The sequence below is a fragment of the Choloepus didactylus genome, chromosome 4 (genome assembly GCF_015220235.1).
Source record: "Choloepus didactylus isolate mChoDid1 chromosome 4, mChoDid1.pri, whole genome shotgun sequence".
NCBI lineage: Eukaryota > Metazoa > Chordata > Mammalia > Pilosa > Megalonychidae > Choloepus > Choloepus didactylus.
The window spans coordinates 2,288,811-2,304,032 of record NC_051310.1 but is presented as its reverse complement, the minus strand read 5'-3'; the positions used below and the strand labels follow the sequence as shown (position 1 = coordinate 2,304,032).

The window sequence follows — 15,222 nt, the reverse complement described above, 5'->3', positions numbered from 1 at the left end:
GGGGCTGCCCCCGGTGGGCCGACGCCGCTGTGTCCGCAGCTGGTGCAGCGCATCCCCGAGGCCAGCATCCACTTCCAGAAGGTGCCGCCCAGCGCCCTGAGCTCCCGGGGCTTCGACCAGAACATGAACGCCTGCCGCGAGGAGCACCCCCCCTCCAAGACCAGGCCCCGGAACCGCGAGGAGGCACGGCACCCTCCGCTAACTGGGGGCTGGGGCGGGCTCGGGGGGTCGTGGGGGGCCCGCTCATGCCTAGGTTCCCCCAGGTGATCTTCGATAACCTGATGCTGAACCCCGTGTCCCAGCTGTCACAGGCCATCCGCGAGAACACCGAGCATCTGGCTGAAAAGATGAAGTGAGCGGCCACCCCTGAGGCCCCTGGCAGAGGGGAGCCCCTGCCCCTCGGGGAGGGGGGCCCAGCTCGCTCCCACACCCAAACTCCCTCAGGCTGGGGCTGATGTCCGTGCAAGGGCACACGTGTGTTCCACACACACACGGCTGGGCCCGCTGACCCTCCAGGCTCGTGGTCCAGTACCCAGACGGCGAGCTCAGTGGGGCCAGTGCCTCTGGGATTCCCCCACTGCCCACCGCCCACCTCCCCACTTGCTCCCTCCCCCTCCAGAGCAGCCCCTGGCCCCGCCCCTCCCCGTGGTGGACACAGACCCAGGCCACGCACAGACCAGCCCCAGTGCTACTCTGGGCCTCGGTTTCCCCATTGGACCCAGAAGAGGAGGGTGTGGAGCTTTCCGGTGGGGGTTGGCTGCGGAGGGGTCATGCCCGGGTTCTGTCATCACCTCCTCGTCTCTGTTCTTTGCTCCACCCCCCCTCCGGCTGGCAGGATCCTTTTCCAGAACACGGGGCGTGCCTGGGAGGAGTTAGAGGCCCGGCTCAACGTGGAGAACGAGGTGCCCATCCTGAAGACGTCCAACAAGGTGGGCTGGCAGGCATCGGGGCTGCCTGGGGGGCAGCAGGACACACGGCTCCTGCCCTGGACATGGGCCCCCACCCCACCCCACCCCAGGACACACGACCCCTGCCTGGGCACGTGGCCCCGCCCTGCACTCCCGCGGCCCACCCGGCTTCCATCCCCAGAGCCCTCATGGACGGGAACGACCCCCTCTTTGCCATCCCCCGTTTCCAGGAAATCAGCTCCATCCTGAAAGAACTGAGGCGTGTGCAGAAGCAGCTGGAAGGTGGGTGGGGCCCAGGGTGGGGAGGGGGTACTGCCCAAGAGGGCCCGGGGCTTCCAGCCTGGGACCCTGGGGGTCCTGTGCCACCCACAGCAGCTGCGGACGGGGGTCCTGGGGCAGGCCGGGGGCAGGTGCCCCTCCAGCCACCCAGCCCCTCCCTGCGCCCACAGTCATCAACGCCATCGTGGACCCCAGTGGGAACCTGGAGCTGCTGACGGCGGGCAGGAGCCCCACAGGACCGCCACAGCCGGCGCCTGGGAAGAGCCGGGCCAGGGTCCAGACCCCGTCGCCCCCCTTGGCGGAGACCCTGCCGCCAGTCCCAAGGGGCTTCCTGCAGCGCAGCACCTGTGGCTCCCCCGGCCTCCCAGAGCCCGTCTTCCTGCCCGACGTGGAGCGGTTCCTGATCTAGGCCCGGGGCCTCGGGGGGCCACCCGCTCACCCGTCCCTGCAGCACGGTCCCCACCAAGCTCCCGCGTGTGCCACAGCCCTGGGAGCTGGCACCCCCACCCGCCCTGCCCCCGGCTGCCAGCCCCCACTCCTGCCGGATGCCTGGCCCGCGGCCTCGGGGCCAAGGGCGAGCCGTCGTGGGCCCCTGTCCCTGCCCCATCTCCGTCCCTGTTGTTTTGTCTTCAGCTTTAAAGGGAAGAGTAGTTTGTGCCATGCCGCACCTCCCTCCTGGCCTGGCAGGGCCCCCGCCCAGCCCACGGGCTCGAAGGGGCACTCTGCTGGGCAGTGTCAGCTCAGAGGCCTGGGCACTTACCCGCCGTGTCCTGGCATGCTGGCCCGGGCTGGGTCGTGGGCTTGTTCAGTGCCAAATGCCGAGCTGGGAGGGGTTGTGCTCGGCCCCGGGGCCGCCAGGGGGTGGGGGCGGGCAGGGCCAGGTAGGCTGCTCTCTGCCCGGCAGCCCCGTAGCGCCCACTTGGGCCCAGGCCCAGCGGCCCCAAGTCCAGCTGCCCTGGGCAGGGACAAGGCCTGTGGGGATGTTTGGGCAGGACCCCCCCCCCACCCCATTTTGAGTCTCTGGTGCCAAGACAACTGCCAAAGCCACCGAGCTTGTGGGCTGAGGGGCTCTTGGGCCGGCCAAGCCAGGGGGCTCAGAGCCAGCTGGGCACAAGGTGCACACATGGACACACTTGCACACTCACCCCCCACATTTACCTATGTGCACACCCACACGCAACCAAGCACACATCCACATCTGTGCAGTGCACACTCACCATGCACACACACACACACCTGTGCACTCAACATGCACTCGCACCCATGCACACACCGCACAGCTCATCTGTGTGCACACACACTCACATGGGCATTCACCCATGTGCACACTTACCTGCACACACTCACCCTTGCACATAGCCAGCCCTTACACGCACACTGTGCTGCACCCCACATCTGCCTGGCTTGTCCCTGAGGGGGACCTGGGCCTTTGCACGTGGGCTCCCTGCAGGTGGAGGTGAGTGCTAGACCAAAGCGGTGGGAAACCAGGCTTCCGGAAGCTCTCAGCTGGGTGGCCCGACAGCTCCCCGCCCCTCCGCCCCGCCCTCCTCCCGTGGATGCCGCAGGCACTGGGTGGCTTCTGCGACGGGCCGGCGGGCTCCTGGGCTCTTGGGCCGGCTGGGCAGGAGGGATGGCCCCGGGAGCAGCTCCTTTTTCTCAGGATTCCTTCAGCTGGGGACGTGCCAGGGGAGCAGAGATTTCTGGAGCCTCTAAGCCAAAGAGCCCGGCGGCCGTGTGGGTGGGGAGGGGGCGGCGTCCTGCCCTGCCCGCCGAGGGGAGCCTGCAGAGGGTCGGAGGGTCGGGAGCCCGGGCTCCTGTTTACGTTCAGCTGGGTGCAGCCGGCTCCGTCCTGCCGGCCCCCGTCGTGCCCGCCCCCGGCCCACCCGATGTTTACGCGTGTGCGGGTGGGAGCGGGTCCCCGGCCACCCCGCGAGCTGTCCGAGTGGAGGAGGTGCCAGCCTGGCCCCCAGGCCCCTTGCATGCCCCGCCCCGTCGCCCACCGCGGCCCGGACCCCGGGAACAACCAGTGGCCGTTCTTCGTCTCAGACTTTCTTTTCCTCCTCCTCCCTGTCCCTGGTGATTGCTGGACACTTTTTTTTTAATTCACAAATTTGTGTTCTCCCCACGTTGAGTTCTCTTTTCTCCCCCTCCACCCCTCGATTTGGGGTTGGTAACTTATTTTTCTGGCTTCTCAGAGGTGTTGTTATATATTTGTTCTCAGGTGGTCTTGTGGATGTCTTTCAGAAATTATTTTATATGATTTGTCATGGAATTTGTTCCAGTAAATCATTCTTCTATTACATGGCAGCATAACGGTGCCAGTCACCTGCCTTGGCCTCGTTTTTCCTCGGTGCCACGTGGGCTGGGGTCCCCGCACCCCTGGGCTGCCCTGCCCTGGGGCTGGTGAGGACAGGCCTGGAAAATCCGATTTAACCCGCAGCCCGGTGGGAGGCTGTGATTTGGAGAACTTGCCACAAGGTGGCGGCCTAGGCAGGAAAGAGCAAAGCGGGGACCTTGCCAGATGTTTTCTCCTTAAAATAGAAAATATGGCTATTAATTAAAACCATCCCACGTAGCAACATCCAGGAGCAGGAGCTCACTGGCTGCAGCGAGTCTGCGAGCGAGGGGTTCATGCCTCCCAGTCCTGTCTCACTTCCCCGATGTCCCCCAGAGGCCCTGACCACACCCACTCTCCATGGTGGGGTGAACAGCACCGAGGGTCTGCAGCCCTGAGCCCCCCAGGGACGGTCACTCAGGCTGCAGGGAGGACCCGTGGGTGCAGATGGCCACGTTGGGCCGGAGCACTCAGGGCCTGCCGGGGCCACGCGGCCAGTGGCCTGGGTCGCTGCCACCCCACTGCGCCCTTTTCACACCCTGGACTGACTCGGCCCTCCCTCGGCCCTGGGAGACCTGGGGACAGTGGGAAGTGGGGGCTGCCCAGAGAGGGACTCAGAGATCCCCAGGGGGGGGCGCGTGAGAAGAAACCACAGGACGCCTGGAAGTAAGCACTAGAATGTAGAGCTGAGCCAGTCTTGTTTGGCACGGGCCTGGGATTAGTTTATCCTTCTGTCCAGCAAGGTGGAGAGACCTCATGATGCCCAGGACATGGGCTGAGTCCTCAGAAGGCTCTGCCACAAATGCGTCAAAATTAGCCCGACACTGAAGGCGGCCCTGGACCCTCCAACGAAGCTTAAAAGAAACCCTGAAAAAGAAGGACTCCAAGTATCTTTGCCAGAATAAAGTCCATCACCACCTAACAATGAAACCCAGTGCCCAGTAACAAAATTAACAATATCCAACATCCAAAAAAAAAATGAATAGGCACAAGAGCACAGATGCAATGTGGTGGAGTGCGGGACACTGTGCGGTCGCAGTTGACTCGTCTGGGGGGGGGGGGGTGGCGGCCGGTTGCTAAATCCTAGGCTCTCGGGATTGCTCGGAGGGTACCGGCGGCGGGGGCTCTTTCCCGGAGGCGAGGGCGAGGCGGGGGACTGGGCCCGGTCCCCGGCGGTGGCGTGCAAGGTGTGGAGGGCGGCGAGAAGGAACAGGCGGGACACAGTTCTTTTAGGGTGAAGAAGCCAAGAGAGTTTATTAGGGGAGAGTACAAGCTTATATCGGGCGGTTTAGAGGGCGGGGTAGCTGTAGGGGTTAAAGGCTTGGATTGGTTCTGAGAGGGCGCGGAGGTTGTTTGAAAAGGGGCGAGAGTTGCTCCGGTAACGAAGAGGGTGGAGGGTGTGGGTAAGGCACGGGGGGGGGGGGGGGTTTCTCCGGCAAGCCCTCCCCAACGGTTGTACTTTGGGGTGAGGAAATGGGGCCTGCATTCGGCTCCACTTTCTCAGGCCCGGGGGGCCGTGGAGGGCGCTACCACCCGTGCCCCACTACCTTTCCTAGGGGCTGATCAGTTCCCCTGGCCCAGGCCCGCCAAGTCGGAACTCGATAACTGTCCCGCAGTGGAGGAGGGATTTTACAAAGCTCTCCCACTTCCAGAAAAATAAGCTGGAGGAGAGTGTTGAATCTACTAGGTGGCAACCTGGAGCCAGAGTGGACGTTTAGACCGACCCTGGGAGTGTCAGAGGAGGAGAGTGGCTCCTCAGAGCTCAGTGTTTGCAAGCAAAGGAGAGTCGCACCAGCAGCCCCCCCAGGCCCCGGCCCCGCTGCCTTGGCTGTGGGAAAGCTGCTGGAGGTGGATTCCGGAAGCGGCTGGCAGGGGCCAGGCGGGCAGAGGAAACCCTTGTCCTCCAAAACCTGGGGTGGAAGATCGAGACAGGGTGAGGGTCCCCGAGGGACAGTGCAGCTGCTGGGCCCAGGTCCGGCCCCTCAACAGCCAGAGTCTGGCTCCTAGCAGCACTTGTCAGGAGGCGTTGGTTAGTCAGCTTTCTCCCCGTGTGTTCCTCGTCGGGCAAACACCTGAGGCGCCAGCCCAGATGCAGGTCTCAGTTTTGGCCTCACCCCAGCATCTACTGGGATTTAAAGAGTCAGTGCACCTTCCTTTTGGTTGGTTTTCTTTCTCTTTTTTGTGCTTTTTGGTCTGGAAGACTCCGGAAGGAACAGCGCAGATGTAGGCCATGGCTACGGCCCTGACAGCAGCAGTTTCCAGCTTCCCACTGGACTCTTCTGAGAGGCACGAAGAGGCACGTTTTCATGTTCTTTGTGTGTGTGTGTTTGTGTGTGTGTTGGGGGTGTTTGTAAGGTTGTTGTTTTTTTCTTTTCCCTCTTTATTTTTTCCTTTTTCATGGTATGGTGGACTGAGGGAGTGACCACAACATAACCAGAATATCCGGTATTCTGCAAAAAATTATAAAATATACAAGAAGGCAGAAAAGAACAGCCCAGTCACAAGAAAAAAAAGAATTTGACACAAACTATCCCACAGGTAGTCCAGTCTCTGGACTAATCAAAGGTTTTAGCTCAACTCTCATAAGTAGGCTCAGTGAACTAAAAGAAAACATGGAAAAAGAACTAAAGGGACTAAGGAAAACAATTATGAACAAAATTGGATTTTAAATAATAAGACAGAAACCACAAAGAGGAACCAAATGGAAATTCTGGACCTGAAGAATGCAGTAACTGAAATTAAAAATTCAACAGAAGAGTTCACCTGCAGACTGGAGAAGGGAGAAGAAAAGATCCATAAACTCAGAGATCAGTCAATTAAAATTTCCCAGTCTGGGACATGGAAAGAAGAGAATGAGAAAAAGTGAACAGAGCCCAAGGAAACTGTGGGACACCATCGAGTGTATAATCCATGCATCAGAGGATGTCAGAAGGAGAAGGGGGGAGGGGGCAGAAAAAATTGAAGAATTAATAAAAATATTGAAGAATTAATCCCTGAAAACTAACCAAATCTGGTGAAAGAAATGAATATACAAATCCAAGAAGCTGAACAAACTCTATGCAGAATAAGCCTAAAAAGACTTACACTGAGACACATTATAATCAAATTATTGAATGCCACAGACCATCTTGAAACCATCATGAGAGAAGAGATGTGTCTTAATAAGACTAACTTCCACTTTGTCATTAGAAATCAGGGAAGCACCAAGGCAGTAGGATGACATATTTTAAGTGCTGAAAGAAAATACTTGTCAACCAAGAACAATATATTCAGGAAAAATGAAGACCAGAGGTCTTTATTTCTTCTTACAGCTTTGTGCTACTGTCTGTTGTCTTTCCTTTCCAACAAGGCAGATGCCTTTAGTAATCCTTGTAAGGCAGGGCTGTTGGCAATGAACTCCCTCATCCTTTGTTTATCTAAAAATGAAGAAATAAAGACCTCTGGTATAGGTAACTGTTCTGGTTTGCTAATGCTGCTGGAATGCAAAACACCAGAAATGGATTGGCTTTTATAAAGGGGGTCTATTTGGTTACAAAGTTACAGTCTTAAGGCCATAAAGTGTCCAAGGTAACATATCAACAATTGGGTACCTTCACTGGAGGATGGCTGATGGTGTCTGAAAAACCTCTGTTAGCTGGGAAGGCACGAGGCTGGTGTCTGCTCCAGAGTTCTGGTTTCAAAACGGCTTTCTCCCAGGACGTTCCTCTCTAGGATGCAGCTTCTCTTCAAAAATGTCACTCTCAGTTGCTCTTGGGGCATTTGTCCTCTCTTAGCTTCTCTGGAGCAAAAGTCTGCTTTCAACGGCCATCTTCAAACTGTCTCTCATCTGTAGCTACTCTCTCAGCTCCTTTGCGTTCTTCAAAGTGTCCCTCTTGGCTGTAGCAAGCTTGCTCCTTCTGTCTGAGCTTATATAGTGCTCCAGTAAACTAATCAAGGCCCATGCTAATGGGCAGGGCCACACCTCCACGGAAAGTATCCAATGAAGGATCTCGCCCACAGTTGAGTGATCACATCTCCATGGAAACATTCAAAGAATTACAATCTAATCAACAGTGATACGTCTGCCCCCATAAGATTACATCAAAGATAATGGCATTTTGGGGGACATGATATATTCAAGCCAGCACAGTAAGTATATGGCTAAATATAAATGATGGTATCACTGCATTTTTATTTGCAAAGCTATCATTTACTTCTTATATGGGTTAAAGTTCAAATACACAAAAAACAATCATAAACCTTTGTTATTGGACACACAAGGTCTAAAGATGTGATTTGTGATAAGAGTAGCATAAAGGGAGGGACAGGGAAACATAGGAACCATATTAGGCTATTAAAGTTAAGTTGGTATAAATATAAACCAAATTGTAATTGATTTAGGATGTTAAATGTAATTCCCATAGTAATCACACAAAAATCTAAAAAATCTACATAACAGGAAATGATTCAAAATGGCTCATTAAAAAGATCTAAACAAAAAGGAAGTCAGTTATGGAGGAAAGGAGGGACAAAAAGGGTATAAGAAATATAAAAATAGATCAGCAAAATGACAAAAGTAAGACTTGTCTTATGAGAAATTACATTAAATTTAAATGAGTTAGATTCTCCAATTAAAAGGAGGGAAGGTGGGGAATGGGGAGTTAATGCTTAACTGGTACAAAATTTCTGTTGGGGGTGATGGAGAAGTTTTGGTGATGGATGGTGGTGATGGTAGCACAACATTGTGAGTGCAATTACGGCTACTGAATTAGATATTTATTTGAATGTGGGTAAAAGGGGACATTTTGGGTTTTATATATGTTACTAGGATAAAAATTATAAAAATACCCATAGGACTAGACAACACAAACAGTGAACCTTAATGTAAACCATGGACTATAGCTAATAGCACAATTATGAGTAAATTCTTTCATCAATTGTAACACAGGTAACACACTAATGAAAAGTGCTAGTAACGTGGGGGAGTAATACGGGAACTCTATTTTCTGCATGATTTTTATGCAAAACTACAACTTCTCCAATAAAAAACTGTATAAAACAAGAAAATTGCAGATCAATTTCCCTTGTGAATGTCAGTGCAAAAATCCTTAACAAAATACTAGCAAACTGGATCCAACAGCATAATGCAATGTGTACGCCAGGACCAAGTCGGATTTATCCCTGGAAGGCAGCCTGCGGAAGTCAGTCAAGGACTTTCCACCGCTGTCCTAAACCAGCTCCATCAGTGCTGCCGGTCGGTCCGCTGCGGCCCCCGCTGCCCACAGCTCCGCCACTGGAGGACGTGAGTGACTCCAGAAACACTGAGGAATGTGCAGAGGGATCCGAGATCAGCACCCGCGAGAAGCAGCAGGACGACGGTAAAAATGTTCATTGGAGGCCTGGGCTGGATACGAGCAAGAAACTTCTGCCTGAGTGTGCGTCTCGATCCGGAGCGGTTGTGGATGTATGATTAAGACGCATCCAGTCACCGGAAGATCTAGGGGACTTGGGTCTGTGCTCTTCAGAGGTTCTGCTAGTGCTGATGAGGTTTTGGGGCTGAAAGAACACAAGATGGGCGGCACGTTGAGAGGCTCCAGCAGAGCGAAGGCTTTAAAAGGGAAAGATGCCCCCTCCCCTCCAAAAAAAAGTTCTTGTGGGTGGATTGAGCCCAGATACTTCTGAAGCGCAGATAAAATAATATTGTGGAGTATTTGGAGAGATCAAAACTATTGAACTTCCCATGGACACAAAAACAAATGAAAGGAGAGGATTTTGTTCTGTCACATGGACAGATGAAGAGCTAGTAAGGAAATGATTGGAAAGCAGACCTCATCAAATTGGTTGTGGGGTGTGGGAAACCAAAGCTGCACAACCCAAAGACGACGTAGGCTGCACCAGCACAACAGAGAGGGGAGGGGGCCGCAGCTGCTGGGCGAGGTGGAACCAGGGGCCGTGGACAAGGTCAGGGCCAAAACTGGAACCAAGGATTTGAGAAGCATCATCATCAAGGACATGGAAATTACAGCGGTGCCTATGGCGGACACAACTCTACTGGGGAGAGCCGTGGAAACTGGGGGTCGCAGGCTGCGGTGGCCACGGAGCACACATGGCATGGCATCTTGAGGGGCCGGCGAGCCCCCAAATGGTTACCAGTCATCCTGAAGGAGAACCTTGGAGGAGATGCCAAAGTAACTCGTCTTGCAGGATGATGATGAAGATTGGCCTTCTGTTGACCTAAGATGATTATTTTGTAAAAGACTTTCTAGTGGACAAGACACAACTGTCCACCGTATATAGCTGCCAATTAGTTTTCTTCCTTTTTACTTTGTCCTTTGCCATCTGGGTAATGCCTTGGTGTGAATTTGTGTTCACACAATTTTATTTGTATGCTTTCATATTAAATCTCAAATAAAGGCTTTCTTAAGTGAAAAAAAATCAAAGTATTACACACATAAGCAGAATGAAGGAAAATCCCACATGGTCATCATCAATCAGGCACGACAATTTCTAGGGTCCATCGTGACTTCTCCCTCGCCGTGTGTTATTTAGGTGTGTGTTGACAATTATCAAACATTCGAGGATTTTCCAGTTCTTTTGTTATCGTTTTCTAACGTATTTCCACTCCGGTCTGAGTATATGTTTCAAAGTATTCCACTCATCTGAAGTACACTGAGACTGGTCCATGGCCCAGTGGATGGACAAGTTTGATCAACATTCCTGTACCCTTGAAAAAAGTATGTAAACATCCACTGTTTGGGAGGTGCTCCCTCTTGCTTGTTTGGTCAGCTTTATGAATTGTGTTCATATCTTCTCTGTCCTTACTAACTTTTTGTCTGCTTGTTCTATCAGTTACAGAAGGAAGGATGTTAAAGTTTGTGCCCATGGTTGTGGATTTATCTATTTAGTTTTTTCGTTCGGTCAGTTTTTCTTTATGTATGTTGAAGATGTGTTATTAGGTGCTTCAAGTTTAGAATTGTTGTATTCTGTTCGATGGCCCTTTGTATCATTATGGCCTCTTCTGTATCTCTAGGTAGTTTCTTGCCTTAAAGCTTACTGTACCTGACACTGGTGCAGTTATACCACCTTTCTTTTGGTTAATGCTTTCATGATTTATCTCTCTCCAGTCTTTTACTTAACTTTTCGGGGTTTAGTTTTTAAAAATTCAATCTGACAATATCTTTCTTTTAATTGGAGATTTTTGTACATTTATTGTGATTATCAATGTGTTTGGGTTGAAAAATACTATATTCCAACTGTTGTTTGTCTTAGTTTTCTCCCTTTCTTCCTTCTTTAGGATTAATCAAGTATTTTGATTATTATTACATGCCCTCCGATTTGCTTGTTTGTAGTATTTACTTCTATTGTGCTGTTAGTGGTTACCCAAATAATTATGAAATTCATTCTTCACTTGCTGTGGTTTAATGTAAATTTGTTTCTTTTACCACTTACTGGCAATTATAAAAGTATTGTTATAAAATAATTCATAATTATCAAATTCATCTTTCACTTATTAGAGTCTAATGTAAATTTGTACTTTTACCACCTTCTGGAACAAACAAAGACCTTCTAATGCTTTGAATCTAACTACCTCTCTCACACTTTTTGTTCTAGCTGGAATGTTAATTCCACATATTTTAACCCCCACAGTAAACTATTATTATTAATATTATTAATCTGTACCCTCAATGTACATTTAGACTTATCAATATATTTATTAATGCTCTTCTTTCTCTCCTCATTTCCATGTTTCTGCCTGGGATTATTTTCTAAACTCCTCCATTTAAGAGTTTTTTTTTTTTAAAGCATATTTGCTGTGATGAACTACTTTAATTTCTTGGGGTGGGAGAGTGTTTGGAAATGTATTTACTTTTGCCTTCCCCTTTCACTTGATATTGAATTCTAAGTTAGCAATTTTTTCCTTTCAGCAGTTTGAAAACACTATTCCATTGTCTTCTGGCTTCCATTGTTTATGTGGAGAAGTCAAAAGTCTAATTGTTGTTGTTTGAGGGTGGTTCTTTTTTTCCAGCTTTTTGAAAGGTTTTCAGTCATTTTACTATGATGTGCCTATGAGTATTTTCTTTATATTTATCCACTTTGGGATTTGTAGCACTTCTTGAGTCTGTGACTTATGTCCTTTGTCAGTTTTTTAAGTCCCACCCACTTTCTTATCAGACATTGTTCTGCGCCATTTCCAATCTTCACCTTCTTGAACTCAACTTACATGTTACACCATTTTTACCATGTCATATATGTCCCTTATGCTCTTTTCTATACTTTCTATAGTTTGTTCTCTTTGTACTTCAGTCTTATAAACTTACGTATTACAGTTTACTAACCTTCTCTTTAATTCTGTCCAATTGTCTGTTAACATGTCTACTGCACTCTAGTTTCAGTTATTTTATTATTTTAGTTCTAGAAATTCCAATTGATGCTTTTGTATAGATTTTATTTCTCTGCTGAAAAGTTCCAGCTTGTCATCTAATTTTTGTCTGAACAGATTAATTTAAATTCTGTGTTGCGGTCGCAGTTGATTTGTCTGGGGGGGGGGAGGTGGCGGCCGGTTGCCAAATCCTAGGCTCTCAGGATTGCTTGGAGGGTACCGGCGGCGGGGGCTCTTTCCCGGAGGCGAGGGCGAGGCGGGGGACTGGGCCCGGTCCCCGGCGTAGGCGTGCAAAGTATGGAGGGCGGCGAGAAAGGAACAGGCGGGACACGGTTCTTTTAGGGTGAAGAAGCCAAGAGAGTTTATTAGGGGAGAGTACAAGCTTATATCGGGCGTTTAGAGGGCGGGGTAGCTGTAGAGGTTAAAGGCTTGGATTGGTTCTGAGAGGGCGCGGAGGTTGATTGAAAAGGGGCGAGAGTTGCTCCGGTAACGGTGTCTGGCAACAATGTATGCGCACCGGTGGTAATGGGAGTTGCACTGGCAACGGGGAGTGTCCGGGCAAGATAAGGGGGTGGGGAAAAGGCGGTTCCCTCCGGCAAGCCTCCCCTAACAGTGGTATTTTGGGTGAGGAAAAGGGGCCTGCCTCCGGCCTCACTTTCCCAGGCCCGGGGGGCTGCGGAGGGCGCTGTCGCCCGTGCCCACCACCCTCCCCAGGGGCTGATCAGGTCCCCCAGCCCAGGCCCGCCAAGTCGAAGCACGTAATCAGTGTCCCGCACTGTGTCTCATAGCTCCAATATCAGATCATTTATTCTTGGTTCAATTTCTTAACAAGTCTGGCGACTGTAGGTTTGAGGCAGACATTGTGTGTGGAAAATCCGTAGAGTCGCAGGATGGTGTTATATTCCGTCAGAGAAGATCTGTCCTCTGCCGGACAGAGCAGGGACACGTCACTTCAATCCAGCCAAGGACTGACGCTGCCTAAGCTGGTTTTAGACTTGTAAGTCTCGTCTGCCTCTGTTCACCCAGGCGTCCGGGGCATGGCCCTCAGGGTCCCACATGTGAGTTAGGTGGGCGACCAGAACCGTCTCTTTTGAAGGAGGTCCTGATGTCAGCTTTGTCTCCCCAGAACCAAAGACTGTTGAGGTTAGCTCAACTCTTTAGCCACCTTATGCTCGGCCTCTTAGCCCCTCCATCACGTTAAAGAGTAAACCGGCACGCTGTCCGCCCTGACGCGAGGCTTCTCCCTCAACGGCGTCTCGTGGGGTGGTTGGTACTTTCCTTCTTTCTGCTCTCACCCTCCTGTGTCTGGAACTCCGACGTGGGATCCGGGCCTAGGAATCAAAGACCTCGTTTTGCTGTGTGGCTGGATTTCCTTACTGCTTGCCCTTCTCACTTCAGTCATTTCTGTGATTACCTCATGACTTAACTCATTTGAATCTTCCCAAATTTATCTGAAAGAAGAAGAAAAGAAGAATGAGAAAAGGCAAAAGCTTGTGTGAAACAAGCAGCAGGAGGCAGCGTGAAAAGGCCAGCAGGTGCACGGAGCAGGAAGTGAAACTGAGAAGACTGAAGAGCGCTGTGCCAAATTTCAGGTGAAACCTGGAAGTCAAGTGAGGGCCACAAACGGGGGGGTGATGAAGAGCTGGTACTTGAAAATGCTGGTCCGACATCTTCTGAAACTTCCAACAGAGAAGCTGCTGGGAGGCGAAACTCGCCTGAGCCTGCAGCCAGACTCCGACAACCTCCTGAGCAGCCCACACCGAGGAGGTTCTTTACTTAATGCCTGTCCCTTGAACTGTATCACTGTGCGGTAGGAACGTTGTCCTCTGGACGAGGTGGTATGTGGGGTGAAGATTAGAACTGGCTTTCACATCCAGCTGGTGTCTGGATTAAAAGTACCCAGCTTCATCAAGGATCACTTGCCCCAGTTAATATTAATGTTAATATTCTGAGATAAACTTTGAGGGAAGCTATGAAGATAATGTTTAGAAAACACTCAGTTCTTTTTGAGGAAGTAATTTGATTATGTAGAGATGGAAAATGTAATGTTTATTGAAGAAAGCATTCCTGTTAGGTAGTTTGAGACATTATCAAGCCGTATTTAGTGAGTGACTAATACTGACTTTTAAAATGAGTGCATAATTTTCCTCACTGTCCCCTCTAGGCAACTGGTTGGAAGCTACTTACTTTGGATCAGTGTTCAAGTTTATTGTTCCTGCTTTTCTGCTTTCAAAGTTGTAATTCCTAAGTTGACTTCTGACTTGAAATTGGAAAAAGCTGGAAATAAGGAATCTGTTTCCACTGAGTCTTGGTGAGCTGGTAGGTTCTCTATTCCAAAAGAAGTTTCTCACGTCTTGTGTCTCAACCTGAGAGTCCCAGATCCCATGGTGCTTCTTGAGGATGGGAATAAGGTCATCAAACTATTTTAATATTTCCCCCAAAAATTAACGAACTGTATAGATCAATTAAAAATTCAGGTTTCTTTGCAGTTTGCTAATAACACTGATTATCTTATGCTGATGATAAGTTTTGGTTGACAGTCACATGCTTTTGATATCAAAGGGAAACAAATGGCTCATTATTTAATAAATGCAATTTATTAGATAAAGTGTTAGAAAATATGGAGTCAGGAGTATTAAAAAAATAAAAAGAGTTCCTGGAGGTGAAATGGTAGCCAACAAGTGTTTTATTGAGAAGAAATGGTCTGGATACATATTTGTATAATAGATTAACAGAAATAGGGAAATGTGAGCAAGTGATGAAAGCAACCCAAGTGAGTGATGCCCGGCAGTCCCCAGAAAGACCAGGGAGGGACATCATGCACTCATGTTAGAATGCGTGCACTTAAGAGCCTAAACAAAGTGAGGGTCTTATGGAACTTAATTCATGTTAATAGTTACTTTGCAAAATCATAAAATCAAAATTCTTTAAAGGTGTATAATTGGTAACTGTTATCTCAAATCCCATTTTTATGATCTGGGCTTAGCACAAGATTGTTTACCCCAAAATGTTTAATTTAGCTCTCATTCTTGTCATAAACTTCTTACAGATGTTTATTTAAATAAATAGATTTCATTAAGCTTGGATATGTCTAGAAGAGTTCCTTCCAACCTAGAGATTATATTTTTCTTCTAGAAAATGTTTACATTCCTGTTACCAATATTTACTTTTCTTTAGGTTCTTGATTTACCTGAAGAACCTCCTAAAATAGCTGAAGAAGTAAGCTTAATTTTTTTCTTTGAAATTAAATATATTTTCTATTTTATTTCTTTAACAGGTAAGTAATTTCATCTAATCTAAAGTTGGGTTTAGAAAGAAAAAATAGCGTAAGTGCTTAAGTG

General features: G+C 49.7%; 1 protein-coding gene and 1 pseudogene across 1 annotated transcript in view; both read left to right on the top strand.

Annotated features, from left to right (window-relative positions):
- Positions 1 to 3,512, top strand: part of CEP170B (centrosomal protein 170B) — a 28,203-nt gene extending 24,691 nt beyond the window's left edge. The window contains exons 15-19 of the mRNA XM_037831692.1: positions 40 to 183; positions 264 to 352; positions 836 to 929; positions 1,139 to 1,190; positions 1,358 to 3,512. Of these exons, the coding sequence (XP_037687620.1) occupies positions 40 to 183; positions 264 to 352; positions 836 to 929; positions 1,139 to 1,190; positions 1,358 to 1,596 (618 nt within the window). The 3' untranslated portion in view covers positions 1,597 to 3,512. The remainder of the gene's footprint in view (positions 1 to 39; positions 184 to 263; positions 353 to 835; positions 930 to 1,138; positions 1,191 to 1,357) is intronic.
- A 5,138-nt stretch (positions 3,513 to 8,650) lies between these two features.
- LOC119530976 lies at positions 8,651 to 13,661 on the top strand (annotated as a pseudogene).
- The last annotated feature ends 1,561 nt before the right edge of the window (positions 13,662 to 15,222 follow it).